This window comes from Orussus abietinus, unplaced genomic scaffold (genome assembly GCF_000612105.2).
Source record: "Orussus abietinus isolate OABI.00-Male unplaced genomic scaffold, Oabi_2.0 scaffold223, whole genome shotgun sequence".
In the NCBI taxonomy this organism is placed as follows: Eukaryota; Metazoa; Arthropoda; class Insecta; order Hymenoptera; family Orussidae; genus Orussus; species Orussus abietinus.
In genome coordinates, this window is record NW_019394382.1 from 104,173 (window position 1) to 124,503 (window position 20,331).

Sequence of the window (20,331 nt, forward strand, 5' to 3'; positions counted from 1 at the left end):
CATGCGTTTCGGTGCGTCGCGACGCATCTCGTCGAGAGAGATGCGCGATGCACCGTGTAGGAAGCGCCGGCTAACCGACTGGCGATGTCACCACGAAAGATAATGCCACCGTCCGGACGAGGCTCGCGACGGAACCTAGACAGCTAATCGATAGACCCTCCCTCGGGAGAGTTATGTCCCGCTCGGGCACGAGCCTACCCTCCTATACGAACACAGAGAAATTGCAAATCTCTGGAGTGTCCGATTTTCCAAATCGTAGTTTACCTCTCGTATATCGTTTCGCTGGAATTGGAGGTTGATTCCCCTTCTCGGCTCCCTTTCCAAAACGTTCCAAATGTTCGTTATATTCCTTAATGCCAACTTTGCCAAGCCAGGAGCACATTTGGCTTCCTAGACAACAAATTGAAATTAAACCCCACTAACCAAAACGCTCACGCAAACTCTGTCAATATTAAAGCATGGGTGTACATAGTAATATACCGTAAAAAAAGGAGTGTCAATTCTCGAGTAGGGTTCTTATCATAACATGCAAACTTACGCGCATTACCATAAGAAGTTTCACTTTATAAATTTGAAAAAAATCTACCGTGTCGCAGAGCCGGAATACGCGTGGTTCATAGGTAGGTCCCGAGATTCCCCGACTCGGCTTACGTCGCGCCATCTGTGACGCCAGTAGCGAACCACGTGCATCGTTTACCGACCGAGAGTTCATCCCGGAAACGTACCACCCACGTGGCTCGAGCGTTCCCTTCCCAGCCTCGGCCTGGGCGTCATGCGATATTCCCGTACAAATTGAATTAAACCGAAGTATGCCACGGAGAGTGGTTTCGCTATTTTTCCCCGAGACTCCGCAGCCCTCGGCGGGTCTCCCTCCGTGCATAGTGCGGATAAATGCATTCGCGTCGAGGATGAACTGGGTGGAGGGCGAAACCGGGCGAAGTGGGACGCGGGACGCGCCTCGTGGAGTGACGAGCTGGAACGCACCGTGGACCGTGGAGTGACCAAGTGGAGCTCTCGTGGAATCCGCGGATGTGAATGCGAGGAAGAGGGGGGACAAGCGAGAGAGGTAGTGAGGTAGAAACGACGAACTGGGTGACGCAACGAGGATGTGCGCGAGCGTCCTCGCGCCGAGCGCGACCGATAGGACTTCCTGTCACCGGAAAGCCCTCGATGGCGCGCGCTTATCGGGAACCACGACTTTGGCACGGGTCGACCGAGCAAAACCCCTAAATCAGGAGCAAGAGAGATCGCTTATCGACCGGCTCGCGGCTTTCGAGGCGAAATCCCGGAGGTGGCAGAAAAAAAAAGCCGCACTATCTCGCATCTCCCGAGACGAAATTTTCTATCCTACTTGGAACCTCGAGCTGTATGCCTTTTTTAAGGTGATATGAAAGTGTGATATAAAATATACCAAAAAGTTGAAATATTTATCAAATTTTACTACAAACTGGGTGCACCGAGTTATAACTTTAACACGTGATTATGGAGGCTCTAAGGTAGAACGCGCTGCCTGTTCGGAGAAAAGTATTAGAAATATGTTGACTTTTTGGTACGTATGCATAACTGCAACTCGGGAAATTTCATTTGTTATTTAAATTGTTCAAAATAGCTATAGACAAATTATCTTAAAATAGAAATATCATGGGTTCCAGAACCTTTTTTATACCCTCCATATTCACATTGTCAAGTCTGAGACAATTTGGCACACCCAGTTCGGAGATAAGTTTCATAAACGATACCTCTTTGAGGCCACTTTCACATCACCTTAACACATTATTGACCGGCAATTTTGCAACGCTAGTGGTTTCAGCACGAGTTAACTCGTAACCAGTCAACAATCTGTTAAATGGGTTTAGTAACGATGTACAGATGAGTACGTTCTTTATAATCGAGGTCTTATTACAGATCTTAAGAGTGGTGAATATTTCCATTTCATCTACTTTTCGGCCTAAAGTAGGATTTAATTCGTACTAAGCAGGACGTACAAATTCGAAGTAAGGCTTAGAGAGTGAAACGGAATCAAGAGGACCCTTAGGTACCCTGTTAAATCTAAAATATTGAAATTTCATAGTTACAATACCTTAAATTTAAGAGAAGAAAAAAAACAAAGTGTCTTATTCGGATCGACCGACTCGAGGGGGGCTTTACTTTACCATAATCTAAAATATTGCAATTTCATAGTTACAATACTTTAAATTTATGAGAAGAAAAGAACAAAGTGTCTTATTCGGATCGACCAACTCGAGGGGGGCGTCACTTTACCTTAACGCTTATCTAACAATTTATTTGCAAACAAGAGCTCGAGACCTAACTAACGGAATTGCCGCGCGTTCGCCGACATAATGTAATTGCGCCCCACTCCTGCAGGCAAGTGGAGCAGCGATTTACTCGAGAGAATCTAACAAGTGCAGTTCCCCCTTCCCCGTTGCCCCGAAGCTTCCGTGTCACCCAGTCGTCCCCTGCACCCCGCCTTTGGCCTGAATAGCGACTACTAGATGTGACCCGGTATGACGTGCGACCTTTAAGCCCCCGGTCCCTCCTCGGACTGATCCTCCTTGCCGAAGCTGCAGCTCCCTTCCCTCCTGCGCTGCACCTGTTCTCCGCCACCGGGCTAATTAAGGCAATCCTATTACTCGTTGCTCACTTACACGCATGCGCCCCGCCTTGCGTCAAAGTCAGCCTCCTTCTGCGTCACCTCCCACGCCTAATTCGCCGACCGCCCTCCGCAGGTGCAGGTGCAGGCCTCCTCGCCCAGGGTCGGCAGGTGCACTCCTGGCTTCCGGTGATGCGACCACTCGAATCCTAGACATAAAATTTACGGTCATACGAGGAGGAAAATCGATTTACATAAGTATTTTTGGACCGTTTCTTCAATGGAATGTCTGCTATGTATGTACCCATATTGCTAAATAATTTTGAACAATGATGCACGGTTAATTTGTCACGCCATCGCTCAGTTATGAGCTGCAGACGCTGCAATTGTTTATCGGCAATGCGTGAGATTAATTCAGCTGGACATTTGGGTACAAACAGGGAGACATTGCGTGTACTTAACTTTGTTTCGTATTTATGTGTTTTTGGTTCGCCATTGGGTACTGCAGATATGACTTCTTGTAATATTCCATTTCTACGGTGTTCTAAATTGTTCGAGCCAGGTCTTGAAACTCTTCATTTTCAATTTTACTCTTTGATGAATTCAATCACTCTTTGATAAAAAATAAAATTTCATTAGTTTCAGGACCTACTTTAGGGTCTCCATATTTACCTGGTAAAGTTTGATACGAATCGGTACACCCAATTCGGGGAATACTTTCCCCGACGATTTCATTTCTCAGATGCATATAGACTGACTCTTTCATATCACCTTATTAGATTAGACCTTATAGACCTTATAGATATAGACCTTAATAGAGCGCGACTAGAGCCAAGCAGCGCGATAGCGCTATTTCAATAGACTCTAAGTACACCGTCAGTTGTCCATACCGTTCAAATGTCCTGGTTTTTCTTTTCGACATGAAATCTAAACAGCGCGATCGCTCTGCTTGGGACTCAGACGGTTAATTTCCAAGACGAATAAAAGACTACCTCGAGTTTGACCGCTCTCGGTACGTTGAAAAATAAAAGTCCCGCTACGTGGCGCAATGCCGACAAGAAGCGTTATTACTAGCCTAGATGACGGGGAATTAGATGGGTCCCTCGAGGTGCGGCAAAGAATTCAAAAGTCCCCTAGAAGCCCAGAACCAACCTTAGCGCTTGATGCTCTTAACACTATTTCTACCACGATTTTGTGTATACCTATTTCGATCAAAAGGTTTTGATGAGCTGGAGGAAAATGATACCGCTAAATAAATTTAACAATTATTATACGAAAACTTAAAACATTAATTGAGAAAAAAATTATTAAACTGAAAATAATTTCAAGTTAAAATTTTAAAAGGTGTCTTTTGACACCTTTGGTAGAAATAGTGTTAAAGTTTGCTAACAAACCAGAAGTGGGAGTGAAAGAGAGATCACATGTGTTAGCCAATGATATCTCATATATGGGAGGAAGAGAGACGCAGATAGAATGGCGAGTATTGGGTGTAAGATAAAAAATGCAATTCGCTATATATCGCCATAAGATTAAGAGAGCTGGAGAGATGATTACAGCGCCGCCATCCGTTAGCTAAGATACTATTTACTTTCTATTGAGCCATTATTATTTATCTGCTATTATTTATCGAGCTATTATTATTTATCTGCTATTATTTATCGAGCTATTATTATTTACCTACTATTATTTAACGAGCTATTATTTTTCTACTATTATTTATCAAGCATCGAACGTCCGTATCCTTCTGGGCTTCTATGGGGACTTCTGGATTCTTTGGGTGCGGCCACGGGGCGCGATCGAGCGACGAACTCGTCCGCCGAGCTTTCGGCCCTGCCGAGAGTCGGCGTCCTTATCCGCGGCTTAGGGCGAAAAGGGTTCGTTCACCTTGGAGGTGGCGCGAGCGGCCTCTTCTGCGTTCTCCTTTTTGTCTTCCGGAGATATTTCGCGCGGCGAGAGAAGAGATCGGCTCCACTGCCGGTGGCGGGGGAGAGGGAATTTATGAATTCTTCTTGATGCCGGTCCCGACTCGGGACTCCTGAGTCGGGCCGAGTCGAAGCGAGCCGAGGTTGACCGAGCGCGGCCGAACCGAACCGAACCGAACCGAGAAGAGGAGACCAGGATGCGGGCACTCGGTAATTGCATAACGGGCTGCGCAAGTTGGGTTTCACGAGCGGCGCGGCTCGAACGCGTTGCCGCATAATCGGGCCGGGTGGCCCGCTCTCTCTCCGTCCTCCTCGCTCTTTTTGTCCGGATCCGTCTCCCTCGTCTAGGGAATTCATCATAGGCCGGTATTGCGACGAAAGAGCGCGTTCGACTCGAAGAACGAACCGGGAGGATGTATCGAGTAGAGACGATAGAGGACAATTTTAACAATTTCAAGTGGACGATCCTATTTTCATCCTGCTCGTAATATTTAACCAACTTCGTTACTACTGCAGTTATCTTCTTTATCGATGTACATATGGAGAAAATGATTCAAATGATACTTCACACTTAAGAGTGATATGAAAGTGTGATGTATACATACCAAAAAGTCAAAATATATTTATGAAACTTATCTCCAAATTGGGTGCACTGAATTATCGAAAACTTTAACACGTGATAATGAAGGCTTTGTTTGTGTTATTATTTTGTCTTGAACTATTGGAAGAGGGAATTTTTGACGGTGGGGTCCGAAGTTAATTCGTACCTAAGTAAAGTGCACTAAGTGCATGCTCGCTCTATCTGAAATTGCTCTCGGTTTCACCTCCGCAACTTCCCTATCGCACTTGCTGCATTCGGGGAAAGTTCCCGCTGATTCGCGATGCGAGTTACCGGTGCGTGGGGACTATCAGAAACTGATAACGAGCCAAGAATTAATTGGATCATGTGCGCGGTGCGCCGTGAGGGCGACTGTGCGTTTCGCGTGGGCTAATTGCCGACATGCGAGGCGAATAAACGTACGACTTTGACATGTACATAAAGCTGGCATTGCCACTTTAGTACAATTCAATAAAATTACTTGCAAAATTTATTGCTAATTTATTGCTATTTTATTGCACAAGAAAAAAATCTTTTGCTCTTTTCCGAAAAATGCTGGCGAATGTCAGCTTCATGTGAAGCTAGCACTACGACGATAAAAAAAAAAATTATTAAGTACATGTTCATCGATGAATTATGTACCAGAATGTATTGCTAATGAGGCTGTGAGACGAGAATGATCTCCACTCCGGTACTTTTGGCAAATCAACGACGAATTCTCGGCAAATGGAGGCCACTTGTTGGTTAATCGAGTCGCGCGTTCAATTTTACTCCCTCAATTTTTCGTAATGGTCACTTAGGAATGTTTAGCCGTAAAATGCTTACGCACGACGGATGTTGCCAGGATGAAGTGGTCCCACAGCATGGTTTACTTTGCGTCTCTCTTACATAAACGTAGGCGGCCTTACGAGGTGACCACACGTCGAGACTTCCGCAGCGCGTTCCCATGTATGAGAATTTCCTCGGGCCACGTAATCGTAATACATGTATAGAATGACCCTTTCATATAGCCTTAAGCCACAGTTTTGCCACGTTATATATATAATATTATTGTATTGTACAATATATATAATAATATTATATTGTACAATATATAATATTATTATTTATATTGCACAATACAATAATATTATATATAATTTAAACAAATGTTAGCAGTTCATTCACGAGACTTTCGCATTTCCGACCGTGTGTCGTAGTCCATGGTCTCCCGGAAGAAAAGAAGCTCTCAGGGTATCATTGGCGGAAACGGACTAATTGTTCGGCTAATTTTGGGCGTCTTTCAGGACTCCCCTAGAAAGCGCATACCAAGTTCTGATACGACTCCAGGGGAGCTTTAAGGACCGATTCTAAGAGTGGCCGAGCAAAGGGGCAGGGTGGACGTAAAACCCCGTCGAAAGTCCACCCGAAATATGCGTCCGCAAGTGCGTGTGGCCCATCCCAGACCTCTGGAGAGACATACTCGTGTACGAAAATAAACCGACTCCCAGACAAAAATGCGCGCCGTCGGGGCTGTTTTCAATTTTTTCCCTCGTTTTTCCGGCCCCTAGGTGAAAACAATGTATTTTGTAGAACGCTTCGCTCACTTAGAAGCGTGATTAAGGTGGTGTGAGAATGGCGTCAATGAGGTCTCCGAATTCTATAAGTGACACTTGATTTCTTGATCGATTGTTCGGAATTAAAATAAGACAATATCAGCATTTTTTTTTTCGTATTTTATGTAAGAGTTGCACAGGATTTATTTAATCTTCTATCTCTTTGGTTCCGATATGTGACCGAACGTCTCGTGGTTTTTTTGCTCCATCCGATAACACTGAATGTGCTCACTCTCAATTGCTAATTTCGGAAACCCGGACTTTGCCATCGTCCTCTTCTGATAAGAAAAGAGCACTTTCTCGTGAGTACCGATGTACATAAGATTTTTTTTTTTTTAAAGTCATTTTGGCATCACTGAGCCACAAAAATGGCGCTTCGTGATTTCCATACTTCATCTCGAAGCGTTGCATTTCTTCCCTACTTCCTCGTACTTTTCGATTTGAGGCTAGATGAAAAGGCCATTCTATATACATAAAATCTGAAAATATAAATAAAATTTTTCTCCAAACTGGGAGCATTAAATAATTTGTAACTTTAGCACGTGGTAGTGGAGGCCCCAAGGAAGAATGCGAAGCTCGTGAAATTTAATTTTTCACACACAAAAAATGTAATTTTGGTTCTGGTTTGGGCTAAATAAAAAAGATAGTTTTTTTTTTAATGAAATTTCACGATCATCCCGTTCTTTCTTAGGGCCTTCCTAATCACGTGCTGAAGTATCATATGATATTGGTGCACCCAGTTTGGAGATAAGATTCATATCACCTTAACTCTGCGATACCCTGACCAATGAAACGTCGTTAATATTTTATACCCCGTGTTCATAGAGTCGCTCCCCCTGGAAAGTACGCTTTAAATCCCCGGATTCCTGCCTGGTGTTACCAGTTCATTTTTTATCAGGCTACGTGGAAGCGACTTGGCCGAGAATCTCGGATAACAAGCGTTTCCTGCTTCCTTCGTAAGAATGCATCATTCACCCTCGCCGGTGTATTTAACATTTTTCATATATCCATTTTCCTGTCCCCAACGTGAAAACAAAGTGCTTTGTGGCTCCTCTCCCCTGAAGACGTCGCGACGCTCCGACGCGTCCTGCGCCGTCCTCGCGCTTAGACTCGGATTCCAGGATCATCCGCTTCCTGCAGGAAGAATGAGTCATTGTTCCGGCCACGGATCTACATTTGAGTTCCTTATCATCTGGATTTCGCCTCGTGGTCGTCGGCGAATATACTTCCTCCCCGGTTTCTCAATGATTCCGAGTACCTTGTCCGTCCTTCCGGCAAGAATGACCTATCGCGTACTCGCGTCGCGAGAAACGAGTCATCGGGTGGAAACCATTTTCCCCATAAGATGATATCAAAAGGCGCTGAGAAATTTAATCTATAAATTAAATATAATATACCGATAAATTAAAATTCATGTATTCACGAACATTCGAACATACTCTCCCCGGCGTTTGAATTCTCTCCATATCGTCGACCCGAAGCGGAGATCTCGTCCGCGGACGCGTAGTGATACCCCTTATCTCAAGCGATACAATTCTAATTGAATTACCCTCGCATTGCATCTGGGCGTCGCGCTCTTTTTGCGGTATTTCATTAATTAAAATCAAGAGTTGATTTAACCTCAATTATATATCACTTCATTTATGCGGTATTCTATTAATTAAAATTAAGAGTTAATTTAACCTCCCCAATAGAACGATCCAACTAAATTTAAATAAATTATATCCCGCTAAATAAATCACGTTATTAAATTCTATAGGGTCTCATCGTCTTTTAATCGCCTTTAGGCTTTTCACTTTTAAAGAATTAAATTCAATGTTCATTAATTATTAGAAAGTCATTTAAAAGGAAACTTGCCCGCTTGCATTCGCATTCCACGCGTGCACCGCTGCTTGCGAAACGAGTGGGTGACCCGTGGGTGAGTGGGAGCACTCGCGCGCTCCTCGCGGTGACTCGCGTAACTCGCTCTCGCGGTCCCGGACCGTTCGGACTCCATTCATGCCTGCCGGTCGGCGTAGCCTTCGGCCGAGCCGGCGCATGCGCGCCGCTCTCTTTAGCGCGCGACCTGCCAAGCCGTACCCTGCCTTAGACCATATATATATATGGGTGTATATATATATTCATAAAAGTTTTCTACGAACTGGGTGTCTTTTAAAGTCTAAACTAGGGCCTCGAATCTATAGTTTCCTTTTTTTAGATTATTACAAATATAAGTATAAGGTCCATAAAGACAGTTTCTAAAAGTAGGATCCAAATTTCGACTCGGTAAATGATCCAGAAAAAGCTTTTAAGTGTTTCGCTCGTAACGCTTCCGTACGCGCATGACCAAAAAATCGAACGACCGTCACGACTCGTTCCTTATCTCGTAGTACACGCGTTTACGACTCCTACTCCACTCTTCATTCATAGCCGGTCCGTAGTCTTCGGGCGCTGACGCGCAGAGGGCGGTGCGCGCGTGCGCATGCGCCTTCCGCTCCCCCGCAACGCTTTTGCTCGTCGCGAGTGGATGCGTCAAGAGGCGCAGGCGGGCCACGCGCCTGCGCGCAGCCGAATAGCGTCGGTCCCCAAACGCGCGACTCACGGTCGACGTTATCGGCCGTCGGGCCGTCAGTCGTCAGTCGCTCCTAGTAGAGCGCCCCAGACGGTTCGCTTAGCTCGCAACGACCCGCGTCGACCAGTTCTGTCGTGTTTTTGGGTGTTTCGGTTTTTGCTTTTCCGAAAATTTCAATTTTTTTTTTGTTTTTTTTTTTTCGTTATTCGAGGAGGAGAGAGAGAGGTAGCGGAGAGTTAAGAGGGAGCGAAATGGTATTACTCAGGAATGAATTAAAAGTCGTAAAATTCGTTTGCAAGAATCGCGAGGAAAAGAGGGTCACATTACAAGTTTTCCATTGCGAATTACGTTATTCACCTTTTTGCAAATCACGTCCAATCGTTCTTGCAAATCATGCAAGCCACGTGAAACGGTGAATTATGTAGTCGAGAGGCCGAATTTAATTCGAAGGCGAACGCGGAGGGCAAAACCTGTAGACAGGTAAAAGTTGCGGGGAAGAAGGCGGTGAGAGATGTTATTGATAATGATTAAGAGAGATTCAAGATAACCAAACGAGATAAGATAGATTAGACGTGCTCGGGTAGTTTTGAAACGGGCTTAAAAATCCAAAAGGTATGGTCTGTGTTGTGGAAAAAGAAAAAAGTGAGGGTTCTACGGAAGCGGCCGTCGTAAATAACCTGTCGGCCGAGGTTTATGAATTGTTTGTCAACTCGTCTTACCTGAGTCCGAACCTGGAATTCGAATTCTTGCGCGCCCGTGTTATTGCGTTCCCTTTCGCAGGTGTGTGCGGCACCCTGGGCCTTTTCGAAGTTTAGTTTTCATTGACCAAGGACATGAAAGCCTTTGAGGGCTTAATATGTGTAAGTTGCGCGTATATTATGGAAATGAACATTAATATGCCGCATATGTATGGCATACATACCTATTATATACGTATAACAAACGTACAGTAGAATTTTTTTCTCCCCATAAAGTACATAATACAACAAATGCTTTCATCCAAGAAGGATGGAATACCTTGAAGAGCGAGTACCTCGCGGTCACTTAGATTAGACTCGACGTCGGTACATCCTTAAGGTGATATAAAACTGTGATATATACGTACCAAAAGAGCCAACATATTTACAAAACTTTTCTCCAAACTGGGTGCACCGAATTATGTGACACTTCAACACGTGATTATGGAGGCTCTAAGGACGAACGCGCTGCTCGTGAAATATCATTTTTCGACGCAACATTTTGCATTAATCTCGGACGAGAACCTAAAAAAATATTCTTTTCTTTCTTCAAAAAATGAAATTTCACAACGCGTTCTTTCATAGGGCCTCCATAATCACGTGTTAAAGTTTCAGATAATTCGGTCCACCAAGTTTGGAGAAATGTTTTATCGCACGTGGAATTGACAGTTTCGTATACGACTTCTCAAACGTTGACCAATGACGTCACTTCGTAACAATCGGAAATTTTTCATGCGTATCTGTTCATATACGAAAAGAATACGTACCGGCCGAGACTCGGGTCCCAGGGCCGGGCACGTTTGGGACGGAATTTCAATTATTTTTAAATCTTGGAGAGTCGAAACAAAGTCGGCTACTCCCAGGCGGCTCGCAAAGGGGTTTTTAATCCCCGGACGCCAATGAGGAGGCGTCTGCTGGGCAGGAAGAACCGAAAATAAAATGGGGAGTCGTCGCTCGCGCGAATATCTCTCTAATACGCGCGTCCGTTCGCTAAGTCGTCTACGAATAAGAAGAAAGACACGTAGGACGAGGAAATTTTTAGAATGTCCCTTCGGTTTGACGTCTCCGTCCTCTCGGTCCCTCCCTCTCGCTTTCTCCAGCCGCCATTCCCTCTTTTCCGTGACCGCCAGTCGAGTCCTTTGTCCACCCTCGAACCTTTCCCTGCTCGGCCATTTTGCCTTCCCTGGCTCACTTCCAATTTTGGGCTGCTTAAGGTGATATGAAAGTCTGATATATACATACCGAAAGGTGAAAATATTTATCAAACTTTTCTCCAAACTGTTGGTTTGAGCTCATGAAAAATAAATAAATTTTTTATGAAAAATCAAATTTCATGACTTTCAGATCCTATTTTAGGGCCTCCGTATTCCCGTGGTAAAATTTCAAACGAATCGGTACACTCAATTCGGAGATAATACTTTATCAAACGATTTCACTTCTCAGGGCGTATATAGACTATTTCATATCACCTTAGGACCGATAGTTTTAAGCGAATGTGGAGAGAAAACAAGCTCCAGAAACTGGGGAAAATATTGGAAAAAGATTTAACACCTAGAAGCTTTTGAAGGGACTCGTGGTAGAGCTACGAGAGTGCCTCCTACCTAGAGAGAAACGGAAAATATGGTGACCGAGGAACACGTGCGCTTAAATTGTCACGCGCCATCTGGAAAGAAACGCCAGTCGATTCTCTCTCTGAGCTGCAGTTTTCGCTTCCAAAATCTTTGCTACGAGTAACCACCAGTTGCTCGTGCTCCGTGGTAGAAATACGTTGTTTCATAAATCAAATACTGTACTCTAGGTGAACTTCATAAATCAAATACTATACTATAGTTGAACGGATGATTACAATCTTTAAGGTGACGTGGAATCCTCAAAACCAGTCATTTCGTATAAGACACTTTTTTTTTTAAGGGTATTCCACTAAACTGGCTGAAAATTTTCCACGCGACTTATGATCACTTAAGTGATGTCCCGAAGCTTCCAACATTGTAATTTGGAAAAAAGAGATAGGTTAGATTAAAAAATGTTTTGGAGAACTCGACATTTTGAAAGTATCGGCGCGTTTATTAAATTTCCATGTTCTAACATGTCGCAGCTAGTTCGGCGGATTTTTGATGGATTGGTTTGAGAGTATCAAATCACTTTAATAATTCCATAAAATGGTCGGTCATTTTCGAATCACTCTTGATATAAATCCGAACATGTTTCGACCCTTTTTTTATGCGTCATTATCTGAGAATTTTTTTACTCTTATTACTTATTAATACTTATTAACCCTTTATGGTCCGAGTTTTTGAAATCGCCTTGGAAGTGCCGAGGCAGCTTATACATAGGACTGCGAAGGGATAAAGGGTGTACGGGTTTTATTTTGTAAAGCTTTCCTGCAAATCGGCAGGCAATTTCAAGCTGCAACCCATAAGAAACACGTGCACGTGGTTCTTGTGGCGATGCACAAGACACGTTTTTCGTCTCTCATTAAATCTCCTACGGTACTGCAACTACAGCCGGATCAATTACGTCAGTTATTTCCGCAAAAATACTGCGACTCACCATTCTACTCTGGATCTAAATCCGGGAATTAATTCCCGGACAGTCGTCTGGCAAAATTCCTGCTACTCGAACTTTCACGTAGCCATTGTTCGGCGTAGCGTGTCTTAGGCTCATTTGAGTATCTCGGTTCTTGTTATAGTATGTCGCATTGAAAATGAAATCGCGCCATTGAAGGCTTTGAAACAGAAGCGACGGACAACCTTGATGCCCGCCTCCGAGAAACCACCACCCGAAACTATTACAGAATTTAATCTTACGGCTACTATTTAACTCGAACACGTCTTTACGTATAATGACTCTCCGTGCCGGCGCAAATATATCCACCTAAAGCGCTTATAATTTCTTTCAACTGACTTTTTTTTTTTAAAGTCACTAACATTAAACCTTGAAATACCGTTGAATTTTGACATTAATGCATACCAGTAATCACGTGAGAAATTATAATAATAATTTACTTTCGTCGAACGATCGCCACCGCAGTCTTCCCCAGCGCCGCCATCTTCCTTTCGGAATCGCTTCGAAAGTTTATATTATATTCCTCTTCTAACTCGCCGTCTGTAAGACCGCACCGTCCTCCCTCGATCTCTCATGCCTTGGTTCCACCTCGATTCCAGGTTCCTGGAGCCGAAAAAATCCCGTTTCACTAGAATCGAGAAAAAAAAAGGTAAAGGCACGAGTTGTTCTCGGGTCGAGTCTCGCTATCGTCGCTTCGGGCATTGTCGGCCGTTTCCGGCAGCTCTCGGAGCTCGTTACCTCCCGTTGCATTCTCGAAGCGCGCGGCGCGAGTGCACGAGTGCATAATGGACCCAATAGAGGACCGAGAAAACAGTGGACTCTGAGTTTCCGTGGTTTCGGTGGAAACGTACTTTAAGACCGGCCGAGATATGCTGAAGTACGCAAGAAGGACGGCCCGACCTCGGGTCGTCATGAGGAAGAAGAGAGGACGCTCCGTGTCGAAGAGCTGGCCCGGAACTCCCAGCACTTTGTCCGTCGCTTCCTCGGAGGTAAATGGATACCGACCCTAACGCCAGCAGCGCCACTTACAAGGAAGGTATCCCAGGTCGATCTCTCCGATTTCATTTCTTTTATAATATGTTATAGTATACTAAAAACTAAGCGACACGTATTTTTTTTATCTGTCATTAAACAGTTTAAGGGGGTGAAACCACCATCCAACGTAAGGCATGTCAAGGGGCGATTTGGCAGTTTCACTCACAAGAACATAATATTTTTTAACCAATCCACCCGGAAAAGCTTTCTCATAACGAGAAACGAAAAATATAATTTTCTCAATTAAAAAAAAAATTAAGGGGTGAGCCACCCCTCACAGGCCTTACTTTGGATGGTGGTTTCACCCCCTTAAAGTATTTAATGGCAGATAACAAAAAATACGTGTCGATTAGTTTTTGGTATATTATAACATATTATAAAAGAAATGAAATCGGAGAGATCGACCTGGGATACCTTCCTTGTTAGGCAGGACCGCATAAATCGTATACCAATATGTACCGCTTTTTTATTGCTTGTTTATTAGACACATTTTAATTTAGGGATGTTAAATGGAAGATGTTGAAGAAATTTTACCTCTAATTCATCTTAAGGTGATATGAAAGTATCATATATACATAGCAAGGAGTCAAAATATTTATGAAACTTTTATCCAAATTGGGGGTACCGAATTATTTTAACTTTTATCGCGAGATTAAGGAGGCCCTAAGGAAGAACGCGATGCTCGTGAAATTTCATTTGTCGAAAAAAAAAGAAATGTCTTATTTCGGTTCTAGGGTACGAGGTATTTGTCCCCTTTCATTCATAGAATCGGAGACGCTAGGACGCGCGTAAATGACTTGATTTGCATTCAATGGGCGCAAGTGCATCGCAGTCGTAGATGAGTACGCACGTAATGCGGAACCGTCCAGATTTGGAGCATATCTGATATGCGATCGTGTCGATAAATGGGAGTGGCACCTACGTCCTCGGACTCGGTGCACTACCCACCAATTTATGCATCCCATTTCTCTTCCGAAGTTATCACGAACGGTCTGTGGGCACATAGGGGGAGAGGAAAAAGCAAACTCCTCTCGCTCTCTCTCCTTTCCGCGCTTTCTGGGGCAAAATCCCCGAGAGCTCGTAAATCGCGGAGTTATCGCCGTGGCGCCGACCTGGCAGTGTTCTCTCCTGAAATTCGTATCGGCTTCTTTCGGTCATTTCCTCTGTTGATTTGTCGCTCTCCTGCGTGGGTGAAGCGGCACGCGTGGGCGCGCGTATCCCCGCACTCGCACGCATGGACGATATAATGTCTAATGTATGACAGCCACTCGTTATTACACTCTGAATTGTAACGAAGCACCCCGAGTTAAACGTTTAAACGCGCCCTTCGCGCTTTTCTTCGCCTCGCTCTGAATTTCCGTGATGCCTTAAGGTGATGTGAAAGTGGCAGAGGAGGTTTCCCCAGTAGCATAGAATAATTTCTAAATATTTCTTTGTGATCTTTGCTAAATATCTCAAGCGACAGATTTTTTAAGATTTCTTCTGGATTTCATTCGAAGATATCCGAAATATTTCTTGAAAATCTCAATGACATGTTTGGTTTCAATAATTTATAAACGTATATAGAAATTATATATTTTTTTAAATTTATGAACATGTAATAAAAATACATTTTTTACTTCACGACTATTATCGGACACTTCATTTGGTATAAAAAAACGCGAGAAACTTTTCCAATACTTCCGTTCCGCTATTTCATTATGGGAGCAATGAAATTTCAATTCTTTTTCAAATTTCTTTATAGGTATTTTAAAAATAGTTTATAAAAAATGAAATCTCGTGAGTTACAGGACCTACCTTAGGGTCTCCATATTCACGTTTTAAAGTATGAAACGATTTGAGACACCCAGTTCGTAGAAATTCGTTCGTTTTATGAACTATTGAGGTTCAGATGCCACTTTCACATCCCCTTAAGGTGATATGAAAGGGTCGTTCTATACAGAGATGAGCGGGGAGATGTTTCCCGCCATTGTTTGAAATGGAGGCACGGAACAGAAGGGTTCATAAACAAATAGCTTAAGGTGGTATGAAAGTGTCCGCGGATGTGTATAACAATAAATTAATATTAATATACTGGCGCGTCCTTCTGTGTTTCTGGTATATTTTGCTCTCATAGTCAGTGAGTTTGTTATTGCTTACATGTATACGAAGAAATTCTTTGCTCAAACATAATTCACCCCGAAGAAATGCAATTAGAAACTTTTCAGTGGGTCGTAGCACCACTCGAGGCGAAGTGAATTTACTTGTTCCATCTAATAATAAGTAACCAAGTTTCGCGAGAGTTAACGAGATTCATTTGAAACGTGCCACTTGCCGCGCCTTTACAGAGAATTTAGACTTTACATTTCAACCGTGCAAGGGAACACCGCACTCGATTGCGAACACCGCATTTTTTATGTTTACCAATTGCACAAGCCGCGAATCGTATCAACATTTGGAATTATTGAAATTCCCCCATCCGGGGTATTTTTAAATATACACGTTTAACGTCAAAATATGGATATATCTAGACTTCGTCCTGGAACCCTGAGTTATGACTTATCGCAAATAAAACTCACAACGGATATTTCGGAGAAAAGAATGTTAATTCAATATTGGCGCTCTGTGTCATCGAAGAGGAGGAGGAAATAATCGAATTTCACGTCGGGGATCTCCGGTCGATTGTTTGTCATTTGTCGCTTGTGCAAGACCATCGCCGCGTATTGCCTGCGTATTTGTTTATGCGTTGCGTCACGCCGGTCCATTGTATTTCATTTAATTTCACGCCTTTGCATTCGTTCGTCGACTTCGACAATTATATTCGGTAAACGGAGCATTGTCGGCTCTCTTAAACGTCTTTCGGTTTTCTTTTTCGTTTCTCCCTCGCGCAGTATATACGTATCTTTCGTTGATATTAATTCTTAAACGGAAATCGAGCCATTTTGACCCAACGTCGTCATATCAAAAGTGTATATAAAAACTATAGATGTCTCTCTTAAGGGAGCTTATACTTATTGATAGGGAGAAAATGTGAATATTTCCTTCGTTTATATAACATCTTTTAACATTATTCATTTAGAAATTAATAATTCAAACACTATTACCAAACACAATAATCAAAATATAGAGCGATGTGTCTGCTCTGTAAAATGCCATATAACATGGACACAAAGGAGAAACAGCTCCATTTCCACACACACAATAACTTGATAGAAAGTGACAAATCTCAAACAATAAAACCCGGAATAACTTTCTAGACAACTTAATTATTCAGTCATTGTGTTTTAAAGGTACGATGACTTTGTTTAGAAGCAAGTCAATGTACCTTTCATTATAGTATAATTCATCATTCATAGTATCATCAGTAAATCATTAGTATAAGCACTCCGTTCTCTTTGCAAGGTTTGACATCACCAGGGTCGCTATGTTTTATGCCAAATACTGTAAAAAAAAAAAAAGAGAGATAGGAGCATTTCTCTTTACACGTTCCACATCCCGCGGCTATTTTAGGAAAAATTTGCGGTAAAAGGGAATACGTTTCGGTTGGAAAACGCATGTGGAAACGATACAGAGGATCCGACCCGAGAGTCAGTGGTGACACTCGTCGGTGAATGCGAATAACACGAATATCTACCGGAAGTCCGGCCTACGAGGTTCCGGCCTGGCGCACGTTAACATCGTTGTCATTCTCCCTCTCGTCTCTCTGCCAGTTTCTTTTTTTTTTCAATATATTTTCGACAATGAACGCCTGTATGCTTTTCCAAACTGCCCCTGGAACGTGCCATTGTGCCATTTAGTACAATGCCCAATATAATACGACCCAGTTGTCGATGTAAAAACCAACATCGGCAACGTAGGTATTTATAAAAATCTTGCTTACCGACGTCGATCGAGTTCCTCGACGCGTTTCACTTCACCTTAAATTATGAAAGCAATTGTTTAATACCCTTTCGAAATGATGTACTTGCAAGCCCTAGTGACAATGGGTTTCCTTGTTGGCAGATCGAGTACCCGGAAGTGCACGGAGGTGGAAGGATGCATCGACCTCCACACCCTCATCCCATCACGGACCACCGTCAGGTGAACCTGGTCTTCGACGACACGGTAATTTACATTTTACACCCCGCCAACTCCCACGGACTCTCGTTCGATTCGATACGCCGTTTGACGATCTCTTCATCTTCTTGCCGACGTTGTTATTTATTCGTGTGCTCCTACAATCTTCCCACAAAGGTTGGCCGAATGCATCGTTTAAAAAGAAAAATATTTATAGAAATTAAAACTTACTTGATTTGGTATTAAGATACTCGGTAGAGTTTCGCGCCAAATATATATGTACATAGAGGCGCGAAAGTCAGATCTAGTCCTTATCTGCGATGTTTAGCCAGGCGCGTCAAACTGGGAAAAAAAAGAATGTCGTTTTATGAACTTCTTCGGTATAAGACGGTAATTGTTCACTGTTACGGGATTTCATTTCACCAAGAATTTTGGAACTCTAGGCACGAACGTGGTGTCGGCGGCTCGGGGAAAGCCACAGGTGGCGGGGGTCCTCGAGCCGCCCCAGGCGCGCTCTTGCGGCGCGGCCCTGAACTACCGCGAAGCGCGACTCACGTGACCTCCGTGCACGTGGAGAGGGGACGTCTAGTCTAGGTATACCACCGCACCGGGTTGACTCGGAGACGAGCATGGGGTGCGGTAGAAAGGGAGGGAAGGACTCGTTTTCGTGAATGAAAGTATTTCCACATTTCCCTTTTTTACCGTTCTTTCGTATACCCGACTCTAAACTCCAACGCGAAAATTGACAGCGTGGGGGGAATTCACAATCGCTTAAAAATACTCTCTTTAGTCGATGGATAATCACTATTTGTATTTCTATTCTTGGACATTTGTCGTATTAGTCGCCGAGTAGGTAATCGTAATGCCTTTCAACGAGGAATTGATTTATTCACGTTTTTAGAGGGACGGGAATCGTTCTAAGGTGTATGTGGATAGGAGACTCCACTGAGCGTATGAAATGCATTTCAGTGTATGCTCTTGGACGTATCGGTGGCTTGTATGGTATACTTTTCCCGTCTTTGGTTATGACACACCTCTTGCAACGTTCGTCCTTTCATTGTCGACCTCCTTAAGTGACGTTTCGAACCGATCCGCCCGTCCCGATCCATTTTAAAATTCCGCTCATCTAACTAATCCTTCGACTGCGAAGAGCACCTAGAGGCAGATATGAGTTGGGAGATCGCTAACAGCGGCTTATCCGGGGCAATTGAATCCCAGGGGTCAAGATATATAGGGTCAACGCATTTCTGGCAGAGATGATTTGCGCCACCATTGAGGGGTAACAGGTGGCAAGTACGTTAGCCGCCCGCACCCACCACGAGGGCAGCACAGGACGCGATCGCGCGACTCTGCCCGTGAGCAATCTCCCAACTCATCTCTGTTAGAGGACCCAGCGCTCAACGCTTAAAACGCCTTAATTCTGCTAGTTCCTTTCCACTGCTCCGAGCGATTCTTTTTTTCGAGTGCTTTACACTGAAAAGGTTAAAAATTACCTCGAAATAAAACAGTCGACTTTATGCGAAACGCTCGGGGGCCGCTGGCAAACGCGCAGGAGACAAGGCTCGTCTCCCGGTCGGCGAGTGGGGGGATCGCGGCGACTCACAGTCGAGCGCCGTGGCTCGGCGACTGCGCACACTCGCTGCGCAGTTCGGACCTCCACTCTGGCCGTACGGTCGAGGCTGGTCGCGCGGCTGCGCCCTGTCGGCCGACGAGGCAACGGTTCGCGTAGTGGAAAACAAGAGGCTACCGCGGATTAGGTGCACCTTTTGCGCGTAAACGAGCGGCGGTCGAGAGTGGCATGCCGAGAGGAGTCGGTTCGAAATGAAATTCAAGATGGCGCTGCCCGTCGAAGGGACCGCACGCGCGAGCTGACGCCTGTCACCAGTGTCACGAGTGCATCGCCCGCGAAGATGGACGCCTTCGGCATGTACCAAGTGAGTCGAGAGCCTAGGAGTATCCGGGAAGGAAGAAGGCGTCTCGAAACGGGCAAAACGTGGCAGGAGTTAAAGGCTGCTCGGGACGGTCTGGGATGATCTGTCACGACGCGGAGGGGCGTCCGGGCTCGGGGCTGCTGGAATGACTCTTTTAACACATGGAATCTTTCAGAATATCCTGGCAGAGGTTAACGTCAATGACAGGCCGCCGTGTTTTCCTTGGACGTGCGCACGTGTGTGGGTGGCCTTTCTCACGTGCACGTATGAGGGGAGAGCCGTGCGTGATGTCATGTCGCTGACCTAACCTTACTCGGGAGAGCGAGTAGTGCTCGCCCCAATCACGCCCATTCCGGGAATTTCCTCTTGTACATGAGAGGGAGCGAGGCTCTTGATGTTTCTAGATTTTCGTTCTGCAATATGCAGGGGGAGAGATGTTCGAAGAACGTCGCAGGAATTTTTCGAGGATGCAGGAGGGTACTTCGATGTCATGTTATTTGTTATCACTGGGTAATGCGATGCCGAGCATGCCAGTGATGGAACAATTTTGCCCTGACACGTTTATGTTTGTCTTGCGCTCCTCAATGTAGCTGACACTGCTGTCACATGTTCTCTGGGTGATTAATCCAGGACACGTCGGTCTACATTTAGTTCTTCCTTGACGGGGACAAAGTGGCGAGATGATATCCGTTGACGCATAATTAGATTGGGTCAGATTTCACAAGAACCTGGGAAAAATAATACTTCGGGATAATAATACTCTTAATAT

The 20,331-nt window shown here is 44.3% G+C and overlaps 1 protein-coding gene across 14 annotated transcripts in view; it reads left to right on the forward strand.

Annotated features, from left to right (window-relative positions):
• LOC105702741 (rap guanine nucleotide exchange factor 6) overlaps positions 1-20,331 on the forward strand; it is a 142,432-nt gene that overhangs the window by 100,418 nt on the left and 21,683 nt on the right. For 12 of the 14 annotated variants that reach the window (XM_012430544.2, XM_012430549.1, XM_012430552.1 and 9 more), the window contains one exon: positions 17,578-17,679. In XM_012430544.2, the coding sequence (XP_012285967.1) occupies positions 17,578-17,679 (102 nt within the window). Of the gene's footprint in view, positions 1-9,359; positions 9,740-13,160; positions 13,551-17,577; positions 17,680-19,340; positions 19,566-20,331 lie in introns of those variants that run through there. The other 2 variants (XM_023432101.1, XM_023432104.1) reach the window with 2 other exon arrangements.